Below are 15,190 nucleotides of genomic sequence, written 5' to 3' on the forward strand. Positions count from 1 at the left end.
TCGCACTCGACGGTATAGCGCCAAACTCTGACAATTCAGTTATCAATTCGCACGCGGTCTCAATGCTCTATTCTGGGGCCAAACAGGCCATACTTCACCGCACGTTGTATCGTGGGTGAGGCTTCAACTTATTGGTAACTTACTAAGACTAAGGGGCTTCTGTATTCACCTGCGCCGTATTTATACGCACGGTGAACAAACTAGTGCCAATCTCATTTCTGTCGCGTATCCCTGGGCAAGGCCGGGCATGTCCAGACATGTCTTGACGGTGACTTTGAACCTGACTCCGGAGGCCGGTCCCTGGCGCCGGTGGACCGCTGTCCAATAGGAGAATGAAATATTATGGTCTGTAGTAGGCTAAAGGGATATTCCGTGTATATGTACAAGGAATATACAAGGGATATCAAACGATATACAAATACTATGCAATATATATCAATAAACAAATATATATATTCGGTTTAATCTGATCCTTTGTAACAGTTGGTGATAAGTGAAGTGTTTTGCTTTAAACATCAGTAGGTTGTGTTCACCTGTCTTGTATCACTTTAAACATCAGTAGGTTGTGTTCACCTGTCTCGTATCACTTTAAACAGCAGTAGGTTGTGTTCACCTGTCTCGTATCACTTTAAACAGCAGTAGGTTGTGTTCACCTGTCTCATATCACTTTAAACAGCAGTAGGTTGTGTTCACCTGTCTTGTATCACTTTAAACAGCAGTAGGTTGTGTTCACCTGTCTCGTATCTCAGTGGAGTTGTCCTTCCACTGGCTCAGGGTCTTCTGGAGGAGCGTGTGCAGGTACAGTGTGTCGGAGACACTCCGTTTGTCCCTGTCGTCCGTCTTCTCGCGTGTCCTCCGCCTCCACTGAGCCCAGGCGTTCCTCGTGCACCAGCTCTCCTCGTGCAGAATGGCCTATATAGGAAACAGCGGAACTGAGTCAGTTCTTCTGCGTCCGTAAATCAACGTCTGTGCCGTTAGACAAGAGCGTGTATGTTGATTAAAGCTGCTGTATACCATTCTCCCAGTCAGTCTCTGCTCCCTTCTCTCTTCCATCCGTTCACACCAGGTGTAGTACACCCAGGCATGTTGACGGCGTCTACAAGGGAGTGAGCAAAGAATCCGGCATTAAGATGACAAGTCTTACCCCTATTTGGCTTGTGAATGTAACAAATACAGTATATGGGGTGTTACAGATGGGATGGTAACAGGAGAGGGGGGGGGGGGTGTTACAGGTGGGATGGTAACTGGAGAGGGGGGGGGTTACAGGTGGGATGGTAACTGGAGAGGGGGGGGGTTACAGGTGGGATGGTAACTGGAGAGGGGGGGGGGGTTACAGGTGGGATGGTAACGTAAGGTTATCCTATAACCCTAGTTATATGAATACTGGCTGAGCGTCTCGCTCTGCCTTCTGAGACATCATTATCTCCAGCACCTACAATGCCACGGAAACCAAAACACATGCACCCACTTGTACGTGACCACGCCACTCCCCTGCGTGCCCCTATAACAGGCAGGAAGTGGTCACGCCCTCATCCTTCCAAGTTCGAATTCCATATACGCGGAAAACATCCAAGGGACCTCAGGGCGCTGAAGAGCGAGACGCTCAGCCAGTATTCATATAACTAGGGTTATAGGATAACCTTACGTTATATTTCACTACTGGCATCGCGTCTCGCTCTGCCTTCTGAGATAAAGGGCAGAGCGGACGCGTGGCCACGACAAATGCACCCCCTGAGGGCCCGTAAGCCCCAGCCAGGGAGGAGGGGAGTCCCGTCCACCCGCCCGTCCTAACGAAGGGGGGGAGGCAGGCAACTACAACCAAAGTGCGAAAAAAGGGGAACCAGGCACCCCTGAACGTACAGCGCAAGCGGGACCACGCGTGACACAGCACTCCGCGGTCCACACCCACACACTCCTGCTAGCCCACCTGATAGCGGGATGCAGGAGAGGTCCCGGACCTCAGGACCGCCTGGGAGACAGAACCCCCAGTCATGTCCATGAGGTAAAACCTAACGAAAGGACTCGGGGAGGACCAGGAGGCCGCAGCACAGATGTCATCCACCGAGGCCCCCTCCAACAGGGCAGCAGAGGCCGCCACACCACGAGTGGAGTGCGCCCTGATGCCCCCGGGGGGAATCTGTCCAGCCAACGTGTAGCAAAGGGCAATACCCTCGCACAACCAATGTGACAGGCACTGCTTGGACAGCGCCTTACCCGCGCGAGGGCCACCGTAACAAACAAACAGTTGATCGGAAGCCCTGAGATCCTGCGTGCGACTAAGGTAAACCCTCAGTGCACGGACAGGACACGACAGGTGAAGGGTCGCCTCCAACCCACTAGCGTGAGGAGGAGGATGAAACGCCTGGGGGTCAAATAAGTCCTATGAACAAAATTTAGATGAATCTGTTGGTGATCTGGGTTGCGTGATGATAGTCTAATATTTTCCCAGACTACATCCCAATCAAAATCTATATCCAACTCAGGGATATCCTTTCTCCAAATCGTATCTAAGGGTAGGTCTTTATATGAGGACGTAAGTACAGTAAGTGCCGATAAAAGTCAGAGACGAAGCCTCTCGATGTCTCCCTGTCATAAAATAATTTGTGAAACCGGTGTCGCTCTAGTGGAGCGTCCCATGGGACCCCATGAGCCTTCAGAGCTGCCCTCATTTGTAAAGAAAAGAAAAAGGAGCTTCTGGGGAGATCAAATCCGTTGGATAGGTCCTGAAAAGACCGGATACCCGAGTCATTGAAAATATCCCCCAATGTATGTATGCCTTTCCCTTTCCATCTAGGATATCTAATGGGTTGTTGTCCAATAAGGAGCAAATTGTTATTGAATAGTGGGGAATGCATGTGCCATTTATGGCGGTTAGTGCATGCTTTCTGGGTGTCACGCCAAATCTGGATCACATGTGTGATCAGAGGGCCAAATCGTAATTTGCATTGCTTAATTGAAATGTTGGTATACACGACATCTTGAAGTCTATGTGGGGACACCATCTCCTCCTCCAATGGGCGCCAGGACACAGCCGCTTGAGCGTCAAACCAAGTGATAAGAGGTCTCAGAGAGTAAGCTTGAAAATAATACTTGAAGTCTGGAAATGCCAAACCCCCGTCTAGTTTACTCCTCTGTGCAGTGGATCTCTTTAAGCGTGGGCGTTTATTATTCCAGACGAATTTATATGCAGCAGAGTGCAGTTTTTGCCAGTAACCAACAGGGGGAGACAACGGTAGCATGGAGCTGATAAAATGTATTCTGGGTAAAACATTCATCTTAATTATTGAGGCGCGGGCCTGTAGTGAGTTCTTTAATTTGGACCACCTGTCAAAATCCTTCATAATCTTGTCACTCAAGCTGGAGTAGTTATACTTTACTGTCTGGTTAACAGTTGGGAATATTTCAATCCCAAGGTATTTAAAGTGCTCTACCATGAGTATGTTTGCTGGAAGGATGGTTGCCTTCGCAGTCTCGTTGAGTGGAAGGAAAGCTGATTTTGGCCAGTTGATCTTAAATCCAGATAGACTGCCAAAGTAATCTATTACTTGGAGAAGATAGGGCAGAGAGACGGCTGGGTTCTGCATAAATAGGAGTACATCATCCGCGTATAAGCTGATATGGTGATGTGTGCCCTTAATTGATACAGGGGATATAACCCGGGATTGTCTTATGTACTGAGCCAGAGGTTCGAGTGAAAGAGCAAAGAGTCCTGGGCTAAGAGGACAACCCTGTCTAGAAGAGCGCGAAACAGCGAATAGTGGTGAACAAAGCTTCCCTGTCAAGATCATGGCAAATGGATATGTGTAGAGGACTTTGATCATGTGAATGAAACCCTCGCCCAATCCCATCCTTCCCAGTACTGCCCATAAATACGACCACTCCAATCTGTCAAATGCTTTCATCGCGTCTAAGGACATGACAGCCGTAGGGGCTGCAACATCCTTACTGGCATCAATCACGTGTAGTAACCGTCTGATATTATCCGTGACCAGTCGGCCTCTTATAAAGCTGGTCTGATCGGGGTTAACCAGAAATGTCATATGCTTTTGAAGTCGGATGGCCAGCACCTTAGCATATAGCTTGAGATCGGCTCCGAGGAGACTTAAGGGTCTATAGCTGCCACATTCGGTGGGGTCCTTATCTTTCTTGAGTAGAACAGATATAAGTGCCATATTGACATCCCTGGAAAAATTGCCCTCCTCGACTGAGTGTAAAATCATTGAAAGTAATAAGGGACCAAGTATATGCCAAAACGCAGTATAGAGTTCCGGTGGAATGCCGTCCCAACCAGGAGCCTTGCCCCGCTGCATATCAGCAATTGCTTCCCTGAGCTCATCTAGTGTGATAGGTTGAGCTAACCGTTTAGCGTCCTCCTCTGAGATTTGTGGTAGGTTAATTTGATTAAAATAGCCCTCCAGCTTGGCGTGATCAAAGACCACTTCCGACTCGTACAGGTTGGAATAAAACGAGCGAAATGTATCGTTGATTTTGTTGGGGTTGGAGGTTATCTCGCCCTGTTGGTTCTTAATATCTGCAAATTGATCGCTGGCCCGTATTTTCATAGCCAGCAGGTGACTGGGTCTAGAGCCATGAAAGTAGTAGTGTTGTCTTGTTCTGTTCATTTGAAATTCAGATTGTTGTCTTAAAATGGAGTTAATCTCCTTTTTCACCATTTTAATTTGGAGTTCCAGTCGGCTAGAGTATCTTTGCTGCATAGAGGACATCATTGTTTTATGCAGCTCTTCCAATTCTACTAACTTGGAGAGACGTCCCTTGCGGAGATTGGAAGCGAATAGAGTGGTATTACTCCTAATAAACCCCTTAACCGCATTCCACAAAGTTCTGGGGTCCTGTACCGATCCAGCATTAAACTGCAAGAATTCAATGAGCTTCTCCTTAAATTGTAAGTTAAATTCCTCGTTCTTCAGCAGCGTTGAGTTAAAGTGCCATCTAGGGGCGCGAGACGTCATTTTGCTGAGTGAACCTTTAAGGAGGATGTATTTGTGGTCTGACAGTGCAATGGGCTTCAAGTCAACGTCAAAGCTATCGAATAGCCTAGGGGAGGAGAAAACATAATCAATTCTGGAGAAAGTTTTATGTCTCGCGGAGAGAAAAAAATAGTAGTCTCGCAAGGTTGGGTTTAGTAAACGCCACATATCAATAACCCCCGTGTCTTTACTTTAGACCAGCCACATAGGGCCGCGGCAGCTTGCTTTTGATCGTGGGTTACAGCAGTGCTTCTCAAACTTTTTCTGTCAGGCCCCCCTTTGGCGGACCAAAATATTTTGCCCCCCCCCCCCAACAAAATAGTCATGAAATGGGCCATGTTTAAATTTATTGAAATAACACCAATATCGTGACCTTTCAAATTGGCCCTACATTTTGTTTTCAGAGCTGTCATGGATGAAAAGCCAGCTTCACACAGATACTGTATGTGGTGCTGAATGGTATCAACACCTTAACTGCTGCATCATGAGATACTTGGTGGGCCATGAGATGAGATACTTGGTACTCAGCACCACACTAGCTCTCTAGGTGATATCAGATGAGATTTCAAAGAGTTCTTCCAAGAGTTTGGATGGAGATGTGTCAGGAAGCTTTGTCTCAATGTTGTCTGTAAAGGGTTTTTTTTATCCAGAGTAACTTGGTGATCCTTTTCTGTGTTTTATTAAATAATGATTTTCAGATTTTGAGAAATGGTATTTTCATGGAGAACAGTGCAGCTGCAACAGATAGCACTTTAGTGATAATTTTCTGGAATCCCAAAAAAAAAAAAAAAAAAACACTGGGTTACAGCATCTCCGGATTTATCAATCAATGGATCCCACATGGCATTGAAATCAGCACCCACTATGAATGAGTACTCAGGTAGTTTCAGCATCTCCGTAGTGAGTGCAGTATAAAATTGCGCGTCACACATTAGGGGCATATGCAGCTATAAGAGCAATTTTCCTGTTAGTGTATTCGATCTTCGCTATAGTGATTCATCCTTCTGCATCAGACCACACGTCTAATAGTTTAATATTCAACTTCCGCTTAGCCACTATGGCTACTCCCCGGGATTTAGTGCTAAAAGAGGAGGAGCTTATATTATGATAAAAAAAAATTGCAAGTTTAGCACTGTCAGCCTTCAAAAGATGCGTTTCACTCAGCAAAGCCACATCAACCTCCTGTCTTTTCAACCATGTTAGCACACTTGTGCGTTTATGTTGAATATTAAGCCCCCCTGAATTCCAGATCAAGATGTTTAAATTAGCCATAGTCCGACCAGGTTGCCTATTCTTTAATCCCAGCCGAAGAGCGCTGCCGAGTGCTTCCGCGCTTTCCCTGATTGGCCGCGACACGCCCCGCGTCAGCGCAGCAGAGCGGAGCGGCGCGGAGCGGCGCGGCATTATGCAGCCGTAATCGGTAATCCCCGCTGTTTTTCCATCGACGCTTAGAGTACATAGAGTACATAGAGTATCGAACTATATCTATATAAAGCTCAGTGCATAGAACATTATGCATACGATAAAGGCACATGAAACATAGTTCGTCCGAACTGAACTTGATTAAAGTGAGGTACTCTTAACACATGTCGAAATAATACCATTGTGGAAACAAACCCCGATCATTACCGTGCTGCCAACGTTGAGGTAGTGCAGCGTCAGAGACGGTCTTGTATTCTGCTGTGATAAGAAAGAAAGTTAAATGCACAACATTGTCCGCAGCAGTAGGATAGCCTCGATCTGCCACCCGCATACAGTTCGTTGCAAAGGGGATCAACCCCCTCGGTTGGACGGATCATAAGCACATTCAGTCTGTTTGAGTGAAAATTGTGATCTTCATCCCGCTCGGTTAGAGCCGAATAAAGACAATAAACACACGCAACAAACCTCGCGCCGTTCAATGGATAGTTCGAGTGTTAGATGATAAAAAAGGCAAGAGATAAAGAATAAACTGAAAAACTGATAAGAGTACAGGGCGTCTGAATTACATTCAAATAGTCAGTAATCATGTTCGTGATTGAGACAGTACCGTATAGAGAAGTCAAGTATTACCGTCCTGAGGATTGAGAAAGCCACGATCGAACGTGTTTACCATAGTTCTGGCCCGGATAGCTAGCCGGTGTGCTAATAGCTCACGTGCAGTGGAGTCGTTAGCTTGGTTAGCTTGTATGCTAGCCGCCCACGTGTGGAACCAGCTCCACTCCTACAGGGCCGCTAGCTTGGATAGCCAGCATGTTAGCAGGCCACGTATGAAGCCAGCCTCAGGTACCCGCTCCAGCCCCTCATTGCCCGTCGCTCGGTGTATGCTCCACCGTGGCCGGTCTGTTCCTCTCAGTCGGAGTGACTGTGTTGCTTTTTCTAATGAAGTCCTCCGCCTCGGATGGTGACTTGAATAGTCGGTTGCACGATACCTCTCCCCGTCCCGTCTTCACCTTCAGCGTTGCTGGGAATAGCAGATACACCTCCACCGCCCGCTCTCGTGCTAGATCCATGGCGCCGGCGAATGCTCTACGACGTTTAGCTGTGTAGTCGCTAAAGTCAGCGGCGAATCTCAAGGTGCGGCCGTTCACCACCGGCGGTTTCAGTCTGTCCTCTCTCAATATATGCTGTCTCGTCTGGAATCTCAGGCAGCAGAATATGAATGTGCGAGGGTTTGCACGTTCGCCCTTCAACTGGGTAGCGGGTCTGAAGATCCTATGCGCTCTTTCGATCTCGGGGCGAGCCAGTTTCGGGAACCATTTTGGAATCATCTCCTCGAGATATTTTATCGTTCGTCCTCCTCCGTTTCATCCGGCAACCCGTATATTCTAACATTACATCTTCTACCACGGTCCTCCAGGTCCGCCGACTTCATCTCACAATCACGTAGTTTGTCCTCCAAGTATAATATTCCCACGACGTTGGTCTCAGCTACCTCCACGACCGCGGACATACCTCCCTCCGCCATGGCTAATCGTGCGTCTATGGCAGTCACCGTCTCCTGTAGTGCATCCACCCTGCCAGCTAGCTTAGCCTTAGCTAGATAGCGCCCGTTTCCTCACGGAATATCGACCTGATGATTCCTTATCCATGTCGTTCAGGGTTCCCAACTTGCTCTGCGTCTGTTTAGACATAATTCTAACTGCAAGAAAATCAAATGGTATAAAAAATTAAACGTAATCAGGGTTAATGTGGTTTGGTTGCCAAGCTCTGAAAAATCAGCCAGCCATGCGCTGTGGAACGGAACCGGAAGTCCAATACTTCCATTTGTATAAATTACGTTAACTGAGGATAGTAGAACAGAACTAGGCGTAACGCGATTGGCGCAGAGAGAAACGTCAGTGGCCAATCAGATCGCAGAACCCGAACGCGGAACTGCAAGTGTGTTGGTAAAAGACTACACGCAGCCCATCCACCCATGTAAAGGGTAAATAAGCCTCAGCTAAAACCCCCAACATTAGAGACCAATTGACCGTCAGCATGAATGGTTAAGAGGAGGGAAGAGTAAAGACAGCCCCGGCGGGGTACATGGGAAACGGCGCCCAAAACATCTTAGCATTAGCATCAGCTGTGCGCGCTAGGATACTTGGAAAAACATCCAACAGTGAGTCATGATGACCACGTTTATCCAAATATCCCGACCCCCGCGCCAATACATCGCCCGGTCGTCTCACGAGACAACGAGCAGTATTAAACATGCCAGTACCAATGCCTGCCAGCGCAGGTACTACCTGGGCGCAACGTGGCTCGACTGCCAAACGCCGCGCAAAGTCCATCGGTCCGCTGTCAAGCGACGAGGAAAACCCAGGATAGGACCGCCATGCTGTCTGGACGTGCCGAGAAGGTGCCGCGGGCTGGCGTACTCCTGGCGAAAGCCCAACATTGCGTAATTTCTCCCTACGCTTCATAACAAAATTCCACCTGTTCGCAAGTGCACATGCGCAGCTTCCGCGTATGGAAAAGAATGAGGAAGGATGAGGGTGTGACCACTTCCTGCCTGTTATAGGGGCACACAGGGGAGTGGCGTGGTCACGTACAAGTGGGTGCATGTGTTTTGGTTTCCGTGGCACAGTAGGTGCTGGAGATAATGATATCTCAGAAGGCAGAGAGAGACGCGATGCCAGTAGTGAAATATAACTAGGGATGTGCAAAACTCAAGGTTATGGTATCTGTAATGCAGGGCTTTCCCTAAACAATGGTATAGGGGTGCAGCGCCACTATGACACGCGCCAGCACCACCATATGTTTAAGAAAAGAATAATAATAATAATGTATATATATATTTTCTGTTTGCAGTGAAAGCTGCGGACCAGCGTATAACGTATACACTGTACTTAAATAAATAACTTACAGGACATTACAGCAAATGGCTATCTTTTTGCCTCCCAGACAGGGGGGGGGGGTCGCCCTGTAATGACTAAGCTGTAAGGAGCCATCCCTAATGGTAACTCACTGATTGTATATGTCTGCGTTCTCCCTCTCCTCCCTGTGCAGCCGCCTCTGCAGTGTAAACTCTGCCCAGGCGTCGAAGGCCCGCGGCAACATGCGCTCAGCGAACCAGGTATCTGCGCGGCGACACAACCCCTGTTACAAAACAAAGACCTCATTTTAGTAAAAACTTGGGGGAATTAGCTTCCCCAGAGTGAGACAAGAAGGTGGGTACCCTACTCATCGCTGTACGTGCAGTACAGAGAGAGAGAAGGCCCGCAGCACGCTAGCTAGCTTAGCACAATGACTGGAAGTGGATATGGACCAGTAGCCTAGCTCCGTCAAAAGTAACAAAATACTACACTTTCCAACAACTACAAAACCGTCTTATTTAAACAGGGTTATATAAATCAGGGGCAAACAGGCATACCACTGATATTATTGGTGAATGTTTAAATGTAACGAAATCAGTCAGAGCATGTTGTTATTTTCTTTAAAAGCTACAGCTACAGTAATATCACTAAGTCGATATCAGCAGATATATATTTGTAATTTTGCTCCTCAAATACCGATAAGATATCGGATCCAAAAGTCCCACGTTATTTGCGTCCCGAGTGGAAATACCTGTATATGTCTGTGTTCCTCAAGCTCCTCCGTCCAGTGGTGAAAACAGTCGCTCAGGAGCGCAGTGCTGTCACGTGACAAATAATCATATCAATATACATCAAACCTATATGAAACAGTCAAATGTAAAGCCAAATGCCAAGTCGCATATGATATGAATAAGCCTTTTAAGGTCAATGGGTAATCAATGGATAGGGTAGAAGAATGTAATGTTTTTTGTCAGCTCTACATTCCGACAGCCGTTCACTTTCTACATGAAATAGTTCAGTTCACAGTTCACACATTTTAAAATGAACTAGTTCAGTTCATAGTTCATAATAAAAAAAAATTAACTAAAGTTCATGGTTTAAAAAATGAACTAGTTTATAGTTCTTTTTTCAATACGTTGCTGCAAGCTATTATACAATTTGAAGCGTTGTCTGTTACTGTACACACAACCTTGTTGTGGATTTTGAATTATTTGTTAACATCTGACAATTTTGCCAATACATCATGTGTAGGGTCCTCCTTTAATTGCCAGCTCCACATTGTTGTGATGACGTATTTGTTAGTGCGACAGCTAGGGGTGACAGACGTGTATGCACGCGTGCGAGAGAGAGAAGACTCTCATACACGCGAGGCGTCAGCAGCCTGTGCTGACTGACAGGGAAACCGCTTCCGCATTATTTCCACTCGCTCTGTTTTGATCATAATTTCAACGTATCACAGTTGATTGTGGGCGGGCATTGGCAGATCAGCACCTACTTACGTCAGTGAGCGAGTCAATTCTGAATGGCTTGGCTTAGTGGGGGAGGTTCTTGTCTGAGCTGAACTGAAGAAACGGGACTGGCTAGAGATTTCACATCTAGTCAGTGTTGGTACAACCCCACATTGCTAGAAAACAATGCAAACCACTGGAAAAGGCCATTTATAAGATAGGGGACCTTTAACTCCTTCATGGCCAACCACGACTATAGTCGGTTTATCTCGCCAACAGTTGAGCGCCAAAACCCGAGTATAGTCGGGTTTACGATAGTTTATAGTTTTTTCTTTTATTTTGAAACCCCCCGACCGGAAGTAAAAATTATGCCTCGTTTTCTGCTTACGCGTCCGGTTCTGTGTTTGTTGGTTTTCGTTAGCTAGCAGCATATCAACACCAGCCATGGGAATACTGTTTTCTAAATTGTGGAGGCTTTTAATCGTCAAGGTAAGAGGATTTGAAGGCATGGTATCCATAAACTTTAATCGGTTCGGATCCTTTGAATGAAATGAGAATGTAAACAAACACTGGCGTCACGTTAGAAAGTATCACTGCGTTGCGTGAAATCACTGACTGAGCCCAGAGAGGAGTGATTGGGCAAAAAAGAATTCAGAGTATATTTGCTTAGAAAACGTAATTGTCGAATTGAATATTTTTTTATTTTTCCACGTGGTAAATACACAGGTCACAACATGTTTACAGGAACGTTTTGGATTTGTATTTGGAGTGTATTTCGTGACTGTAGGGGACTGTAGGGAATCATTTAGGGAATGATGAAGCTAAGCTACGCTAACGGTGCGGGCGTTCCCTAAGCCTACTGCACACACAGAGAAGAAAAGGGTATGTATATTCTTGTCTAACTCCAGGGAAGATGGCAAATAAGCTAATTTCCCAAAATGTTGGCGATTTCCTTTAAAGTGTGGCCCATTGACTACATGGATGGATAAAACGGCTGGCGCTGAAAGTGTTAAGGCCTGTTTATGGTGTGTTTTAGCTGGGCTTTCGTTTGGAAGGCTCTTAGAAATCTGGCACACTTTTGAATGTGAAGCACTTTGTAATTTTATCTGAGAAGGGTGCTATACAAATAAAGTTTACTTACTTTACTTGAATGAAGTTATACTGTGATAGAGTGCAGAGAATGAACACGTTCACAATTACGTTGATCTAGCGGAAATACAGTACGTTCAGTTCACGTTTGTCCAAAATATGAACGAGTTCATGAACAATTGTTCATTGACCGCGTTCAGGTACATCGTAAACAGACCCTTCCCACTTTATCCAATCAGGAGAGAACCCTTTTTGCTTACTGCACTGGCATATTCGTTTACTTGTTTCAAGTAGGTATAAAGTTGGATAAAGTGGGAATGGGATACCAGACAATCTATTTTGTGTTTACTGCAGAGTAGAGGGACTGGGAGATCCATGTTACTGGGTCTATGAAACTATGTTTTAAGTACATCCTAAAATTGTTAATTTAAGTGGAAACAAACAAACAAACAAACAAACAAACACCTGTAGTGTGTCCGTGCCGTTTCCATTTGTGGATGAAGAGTCTTATCTTCAGCCTCCTCTAGACGCTGCTGCCATAGTCTCCAATATGTCTTTGTCGTCTATGGAGAAACAGAAAAGTATGTTTGCGTGAGACCTTGTTGTGGCACCTTGATCTAAACAGGGCACTGGAGCTGTACTGGTTCAACTTACAGTCTGAAGATCATGCTGCACAGCCACGTTCTTATTGAGTCTATGTGTTTTACTTCTGGTGACGTTCAAAGAGAGCCCTCGCAATCCAGCACGCTGTAAAGAGAACACACTAGAATCAGTACAGGAAACTATACCAGCCGCAGAGACCCGGGTTCAATTCGGGTTGTGACAGTAGTTGCAACAGCGACTCCTACTGGTCGGTCGGGGGAGCATGTTTAGCAGAGAGGGGATCTGGCATGTGGTAGTCTACACCCTCCCCAGACCAACAGAGGAGACATGTGGTAGTCTACACCCTGACCCTCCCCAGACCAACAGGGGAGGCATGTGGTAGTCTACACCCTCCCCAGAACGAAAGAGGCGGCATGTGATGGTCTACAGTACACCCTCTCCAGACCAACAGAAGAGACATGTGGTAGTCTACACCCTCCCCAGACCAACAGGGGAGGCATGTGGTAGTCTACACCCACCCCAGACCAACAGAAGAGACATGTGGTAGTCTACATCCTCCCCAGACCAACAGGGAAGACATGTGGTTGTCCACACCCTCCCCAGACCGACAGAGGAGGCATGTGGTTGTCTACACCCTCCCCAGACCGACAGAGGAGGCATGTTGTAGTCTACACCCTCCCCAGACCACCAGTAGGGGCAGCGCAACGACCAGGGGAGGAATTGGCATAACAACTAAATTGAGGGATGGGAGAAAAATTAAAAGGCAAATAAAAAGAGGCAAGTACATCATTATGTATGAACCACTCAAATCTAATAGTTTTACATTAGAGGTCCTACTTCTTACCAGCAGATGATTATGTTGGTGTTGACTTGCAATCTGTGTTCTTTCAGCTTCCTCGTAGCACAGGGTCACATCTACTATTGAGCTCAGGAATTAAAACAATACTTTATCGTTGATTACAGGAACCTCCCATCCTATGGCTCTACTGCGTATGATGCTGAGGTAGTATGACATGAGAAGTTACGTACTGCGTATGATGCTGAGGTAGTATGACATGAGAAGTTACGTACTGTGTATGATGCTGAGGTAGTATGACATGAGAAGTTACGTACTGCGGTATGATGCTGAGGTGGTATGACATGAGAAGTTATGTACTGTGTATGATGCTGAGGTAGTATGACATGAGAAGTTACGTACTGTGTATGATGCTGAGGTAGTATGACATGAGAAGTTACGTACTGCGTATGATGCTGAGGTAGTATGACATGAGAAGTTACGTACTGTGTATGATGCTGAGGTAGTATGACATGAGAAGTTACGTGCTTGTTGGAGTATGGTGATTGTTTTGGACAGCCCAAATATTTGCAGTTGTAAAGTCAATCCAAATCACTTGGAGTGTGAATGTGATATATCACAAGAAAGTACTCAACCGCTACTGCCTTTAACTATGAATAAACACAACACTCTAACTTAACAACTTTAGACAATAAAGTACTCAATGTCTACTGTCCTGAACTATGAATGAACACAACACTCTAACTTAACAACTTTAGACAATAAAGTACTCGATGTCTACTGCCTCTGAAGGAACACAACACTCTAACTTACCATCTATTAGATAATAAAGTACTCAACCTCTACTGTCTTTATGAATGAACACAACACTCTAACTTACCGTCTTTATATAATAAAGTACTCAACCTCTACTATCTTTAACTATGAATGAACACAACACTCTAACTTACCGTCTTTATATAATAAAGTACTCAAACTCTACAGTCTCTAACTATGAATGAACACAACACTCTAACTTACCATCTATTAGATAATAAAGTTTGAAAACATCGTTCCCCCCTAAGCTTAAAACGGGAGTTACATGGTTCTTGGTCTGAGGTACTCAGTTTAGGATACAGGTCCTCCAGCGCTCCAGAACACGGCGCTGGGTGCTCCTTCTGCCCAGATCTTCTGCTGCTTGCCATCTGTCCTTCTCACAGAGTTTCAGATGTAGTCCACCGCGCCATTTCCTCCAGCAGGTCCTAACCAGCGTGAGACTCCAGGCATGCACAGCCACAGCTGGACCACAACAGGCATCACAATAACAACGTTAGGGGGAAGGTATAATTTGAGCAGTGAGGCAAACGTATGACCTCAGAGCACCTTTTTGTTGAAGACCGTTGTGGTACATTTCAAATGCAACATGAAATGCACTGAAAGTCAGTGGAAAAACACGAGTGGAGGCGAACAGACGCTCTTCACTCTTGAGTTGGAAATGGGGATAGATATCACATCACAATATGCCCAAAATATCACATCACAATATGCCCAAAATATCACATCATAATATGCCCAAAATATCACATCACAATAGGCCCAAAATATCACATCACAATAGGCCCAAAATATCACATCATAATATGCCCAAAATATCACATCATAATATGCCCAAAATATCACATCACAATATGCCCAAAATATCACATCACAATATGCCCAACATATCACATCACAATATGCCCAACATATCACATCACAATATGCCCAAAATATCACATAATAATATGCCCAAAATATCACATCACAATATGCCCAACATATCACATCACAATATGCCCAAAATATCACATAATATGCCCAAAATATCACATCACAATATGCCCAACATATCACATAACAATATGCCCAAAATATCACATCACAATATGCCCAAAATATCACATAATAATATGCCCAAAATATCACATCACAATATGCCCAAAATATCACATCATAATTTCAAGATAT

The 15,190-nt window shown here is 45.5% G+C and overlaps 1 protein-coding gene across 2 annotated transcripts in view; it reads right to left on the reverse strand.

Annotated features, from left to right (window-relative positions):
• sfi1 (SFI1 centrin binding protein) overlaps positions 1 to 15,190 on the reverse strand; it is a 73,996-nt gene that overhangs the window by 45,469 nt on the left and 13,337 nt on the right. For both annotated transcript variants that reach the window (XM_084316829.1, XM_084316828.1), the window contains exons 9-16: positions 14,321 to 14,482; positions 13,253 to 13,323; positions 12,460 to 12,552; positions 12,271 to 12,368; positions 10,020 to 10,086; positions 9,421 to 9,551; positions 1,015 to 1,096; positions 734 to 912 (exon numbers count right to left, since the gene is read on the reverse strand). In XM_084316829.1, coding sequence (XP_084172955.1) covers positions 734 to 912; positions 1,015 to 1,096; positions 9,421 to 9,551; positions 10,020 to 10,086; positions 12,271 to 12,368; positions 12,460 to 12,552; positions 13,253 to 13,323; positions 14,321 to 14,482 — 883 coding nt within the window. The remainder of the gene's footprint in view (positions 1 to 733; positions 913 to 1,014; positions 1,097 to 9,420; positions 9,552 to 10,019; positions 10,087 to 12,270; positions 12,369 to 12,459; positions 12,553 to 13,252; positions 13,324 to 14,320; positions 14,483 to 15,190) is intronic.

Source organism: Notolepis coatsorum (genome assembly GCF_963971535.1).
Source record: "Notolepis coatsorum genome assembly, chromosome: 6".
Taxonomy (NCBI): Eukaryota; Metazoa; Chordata; class Actinopteri; order Aulopiformes; family Paralepididae; genus Notolepis; species Notolepis coatsorum.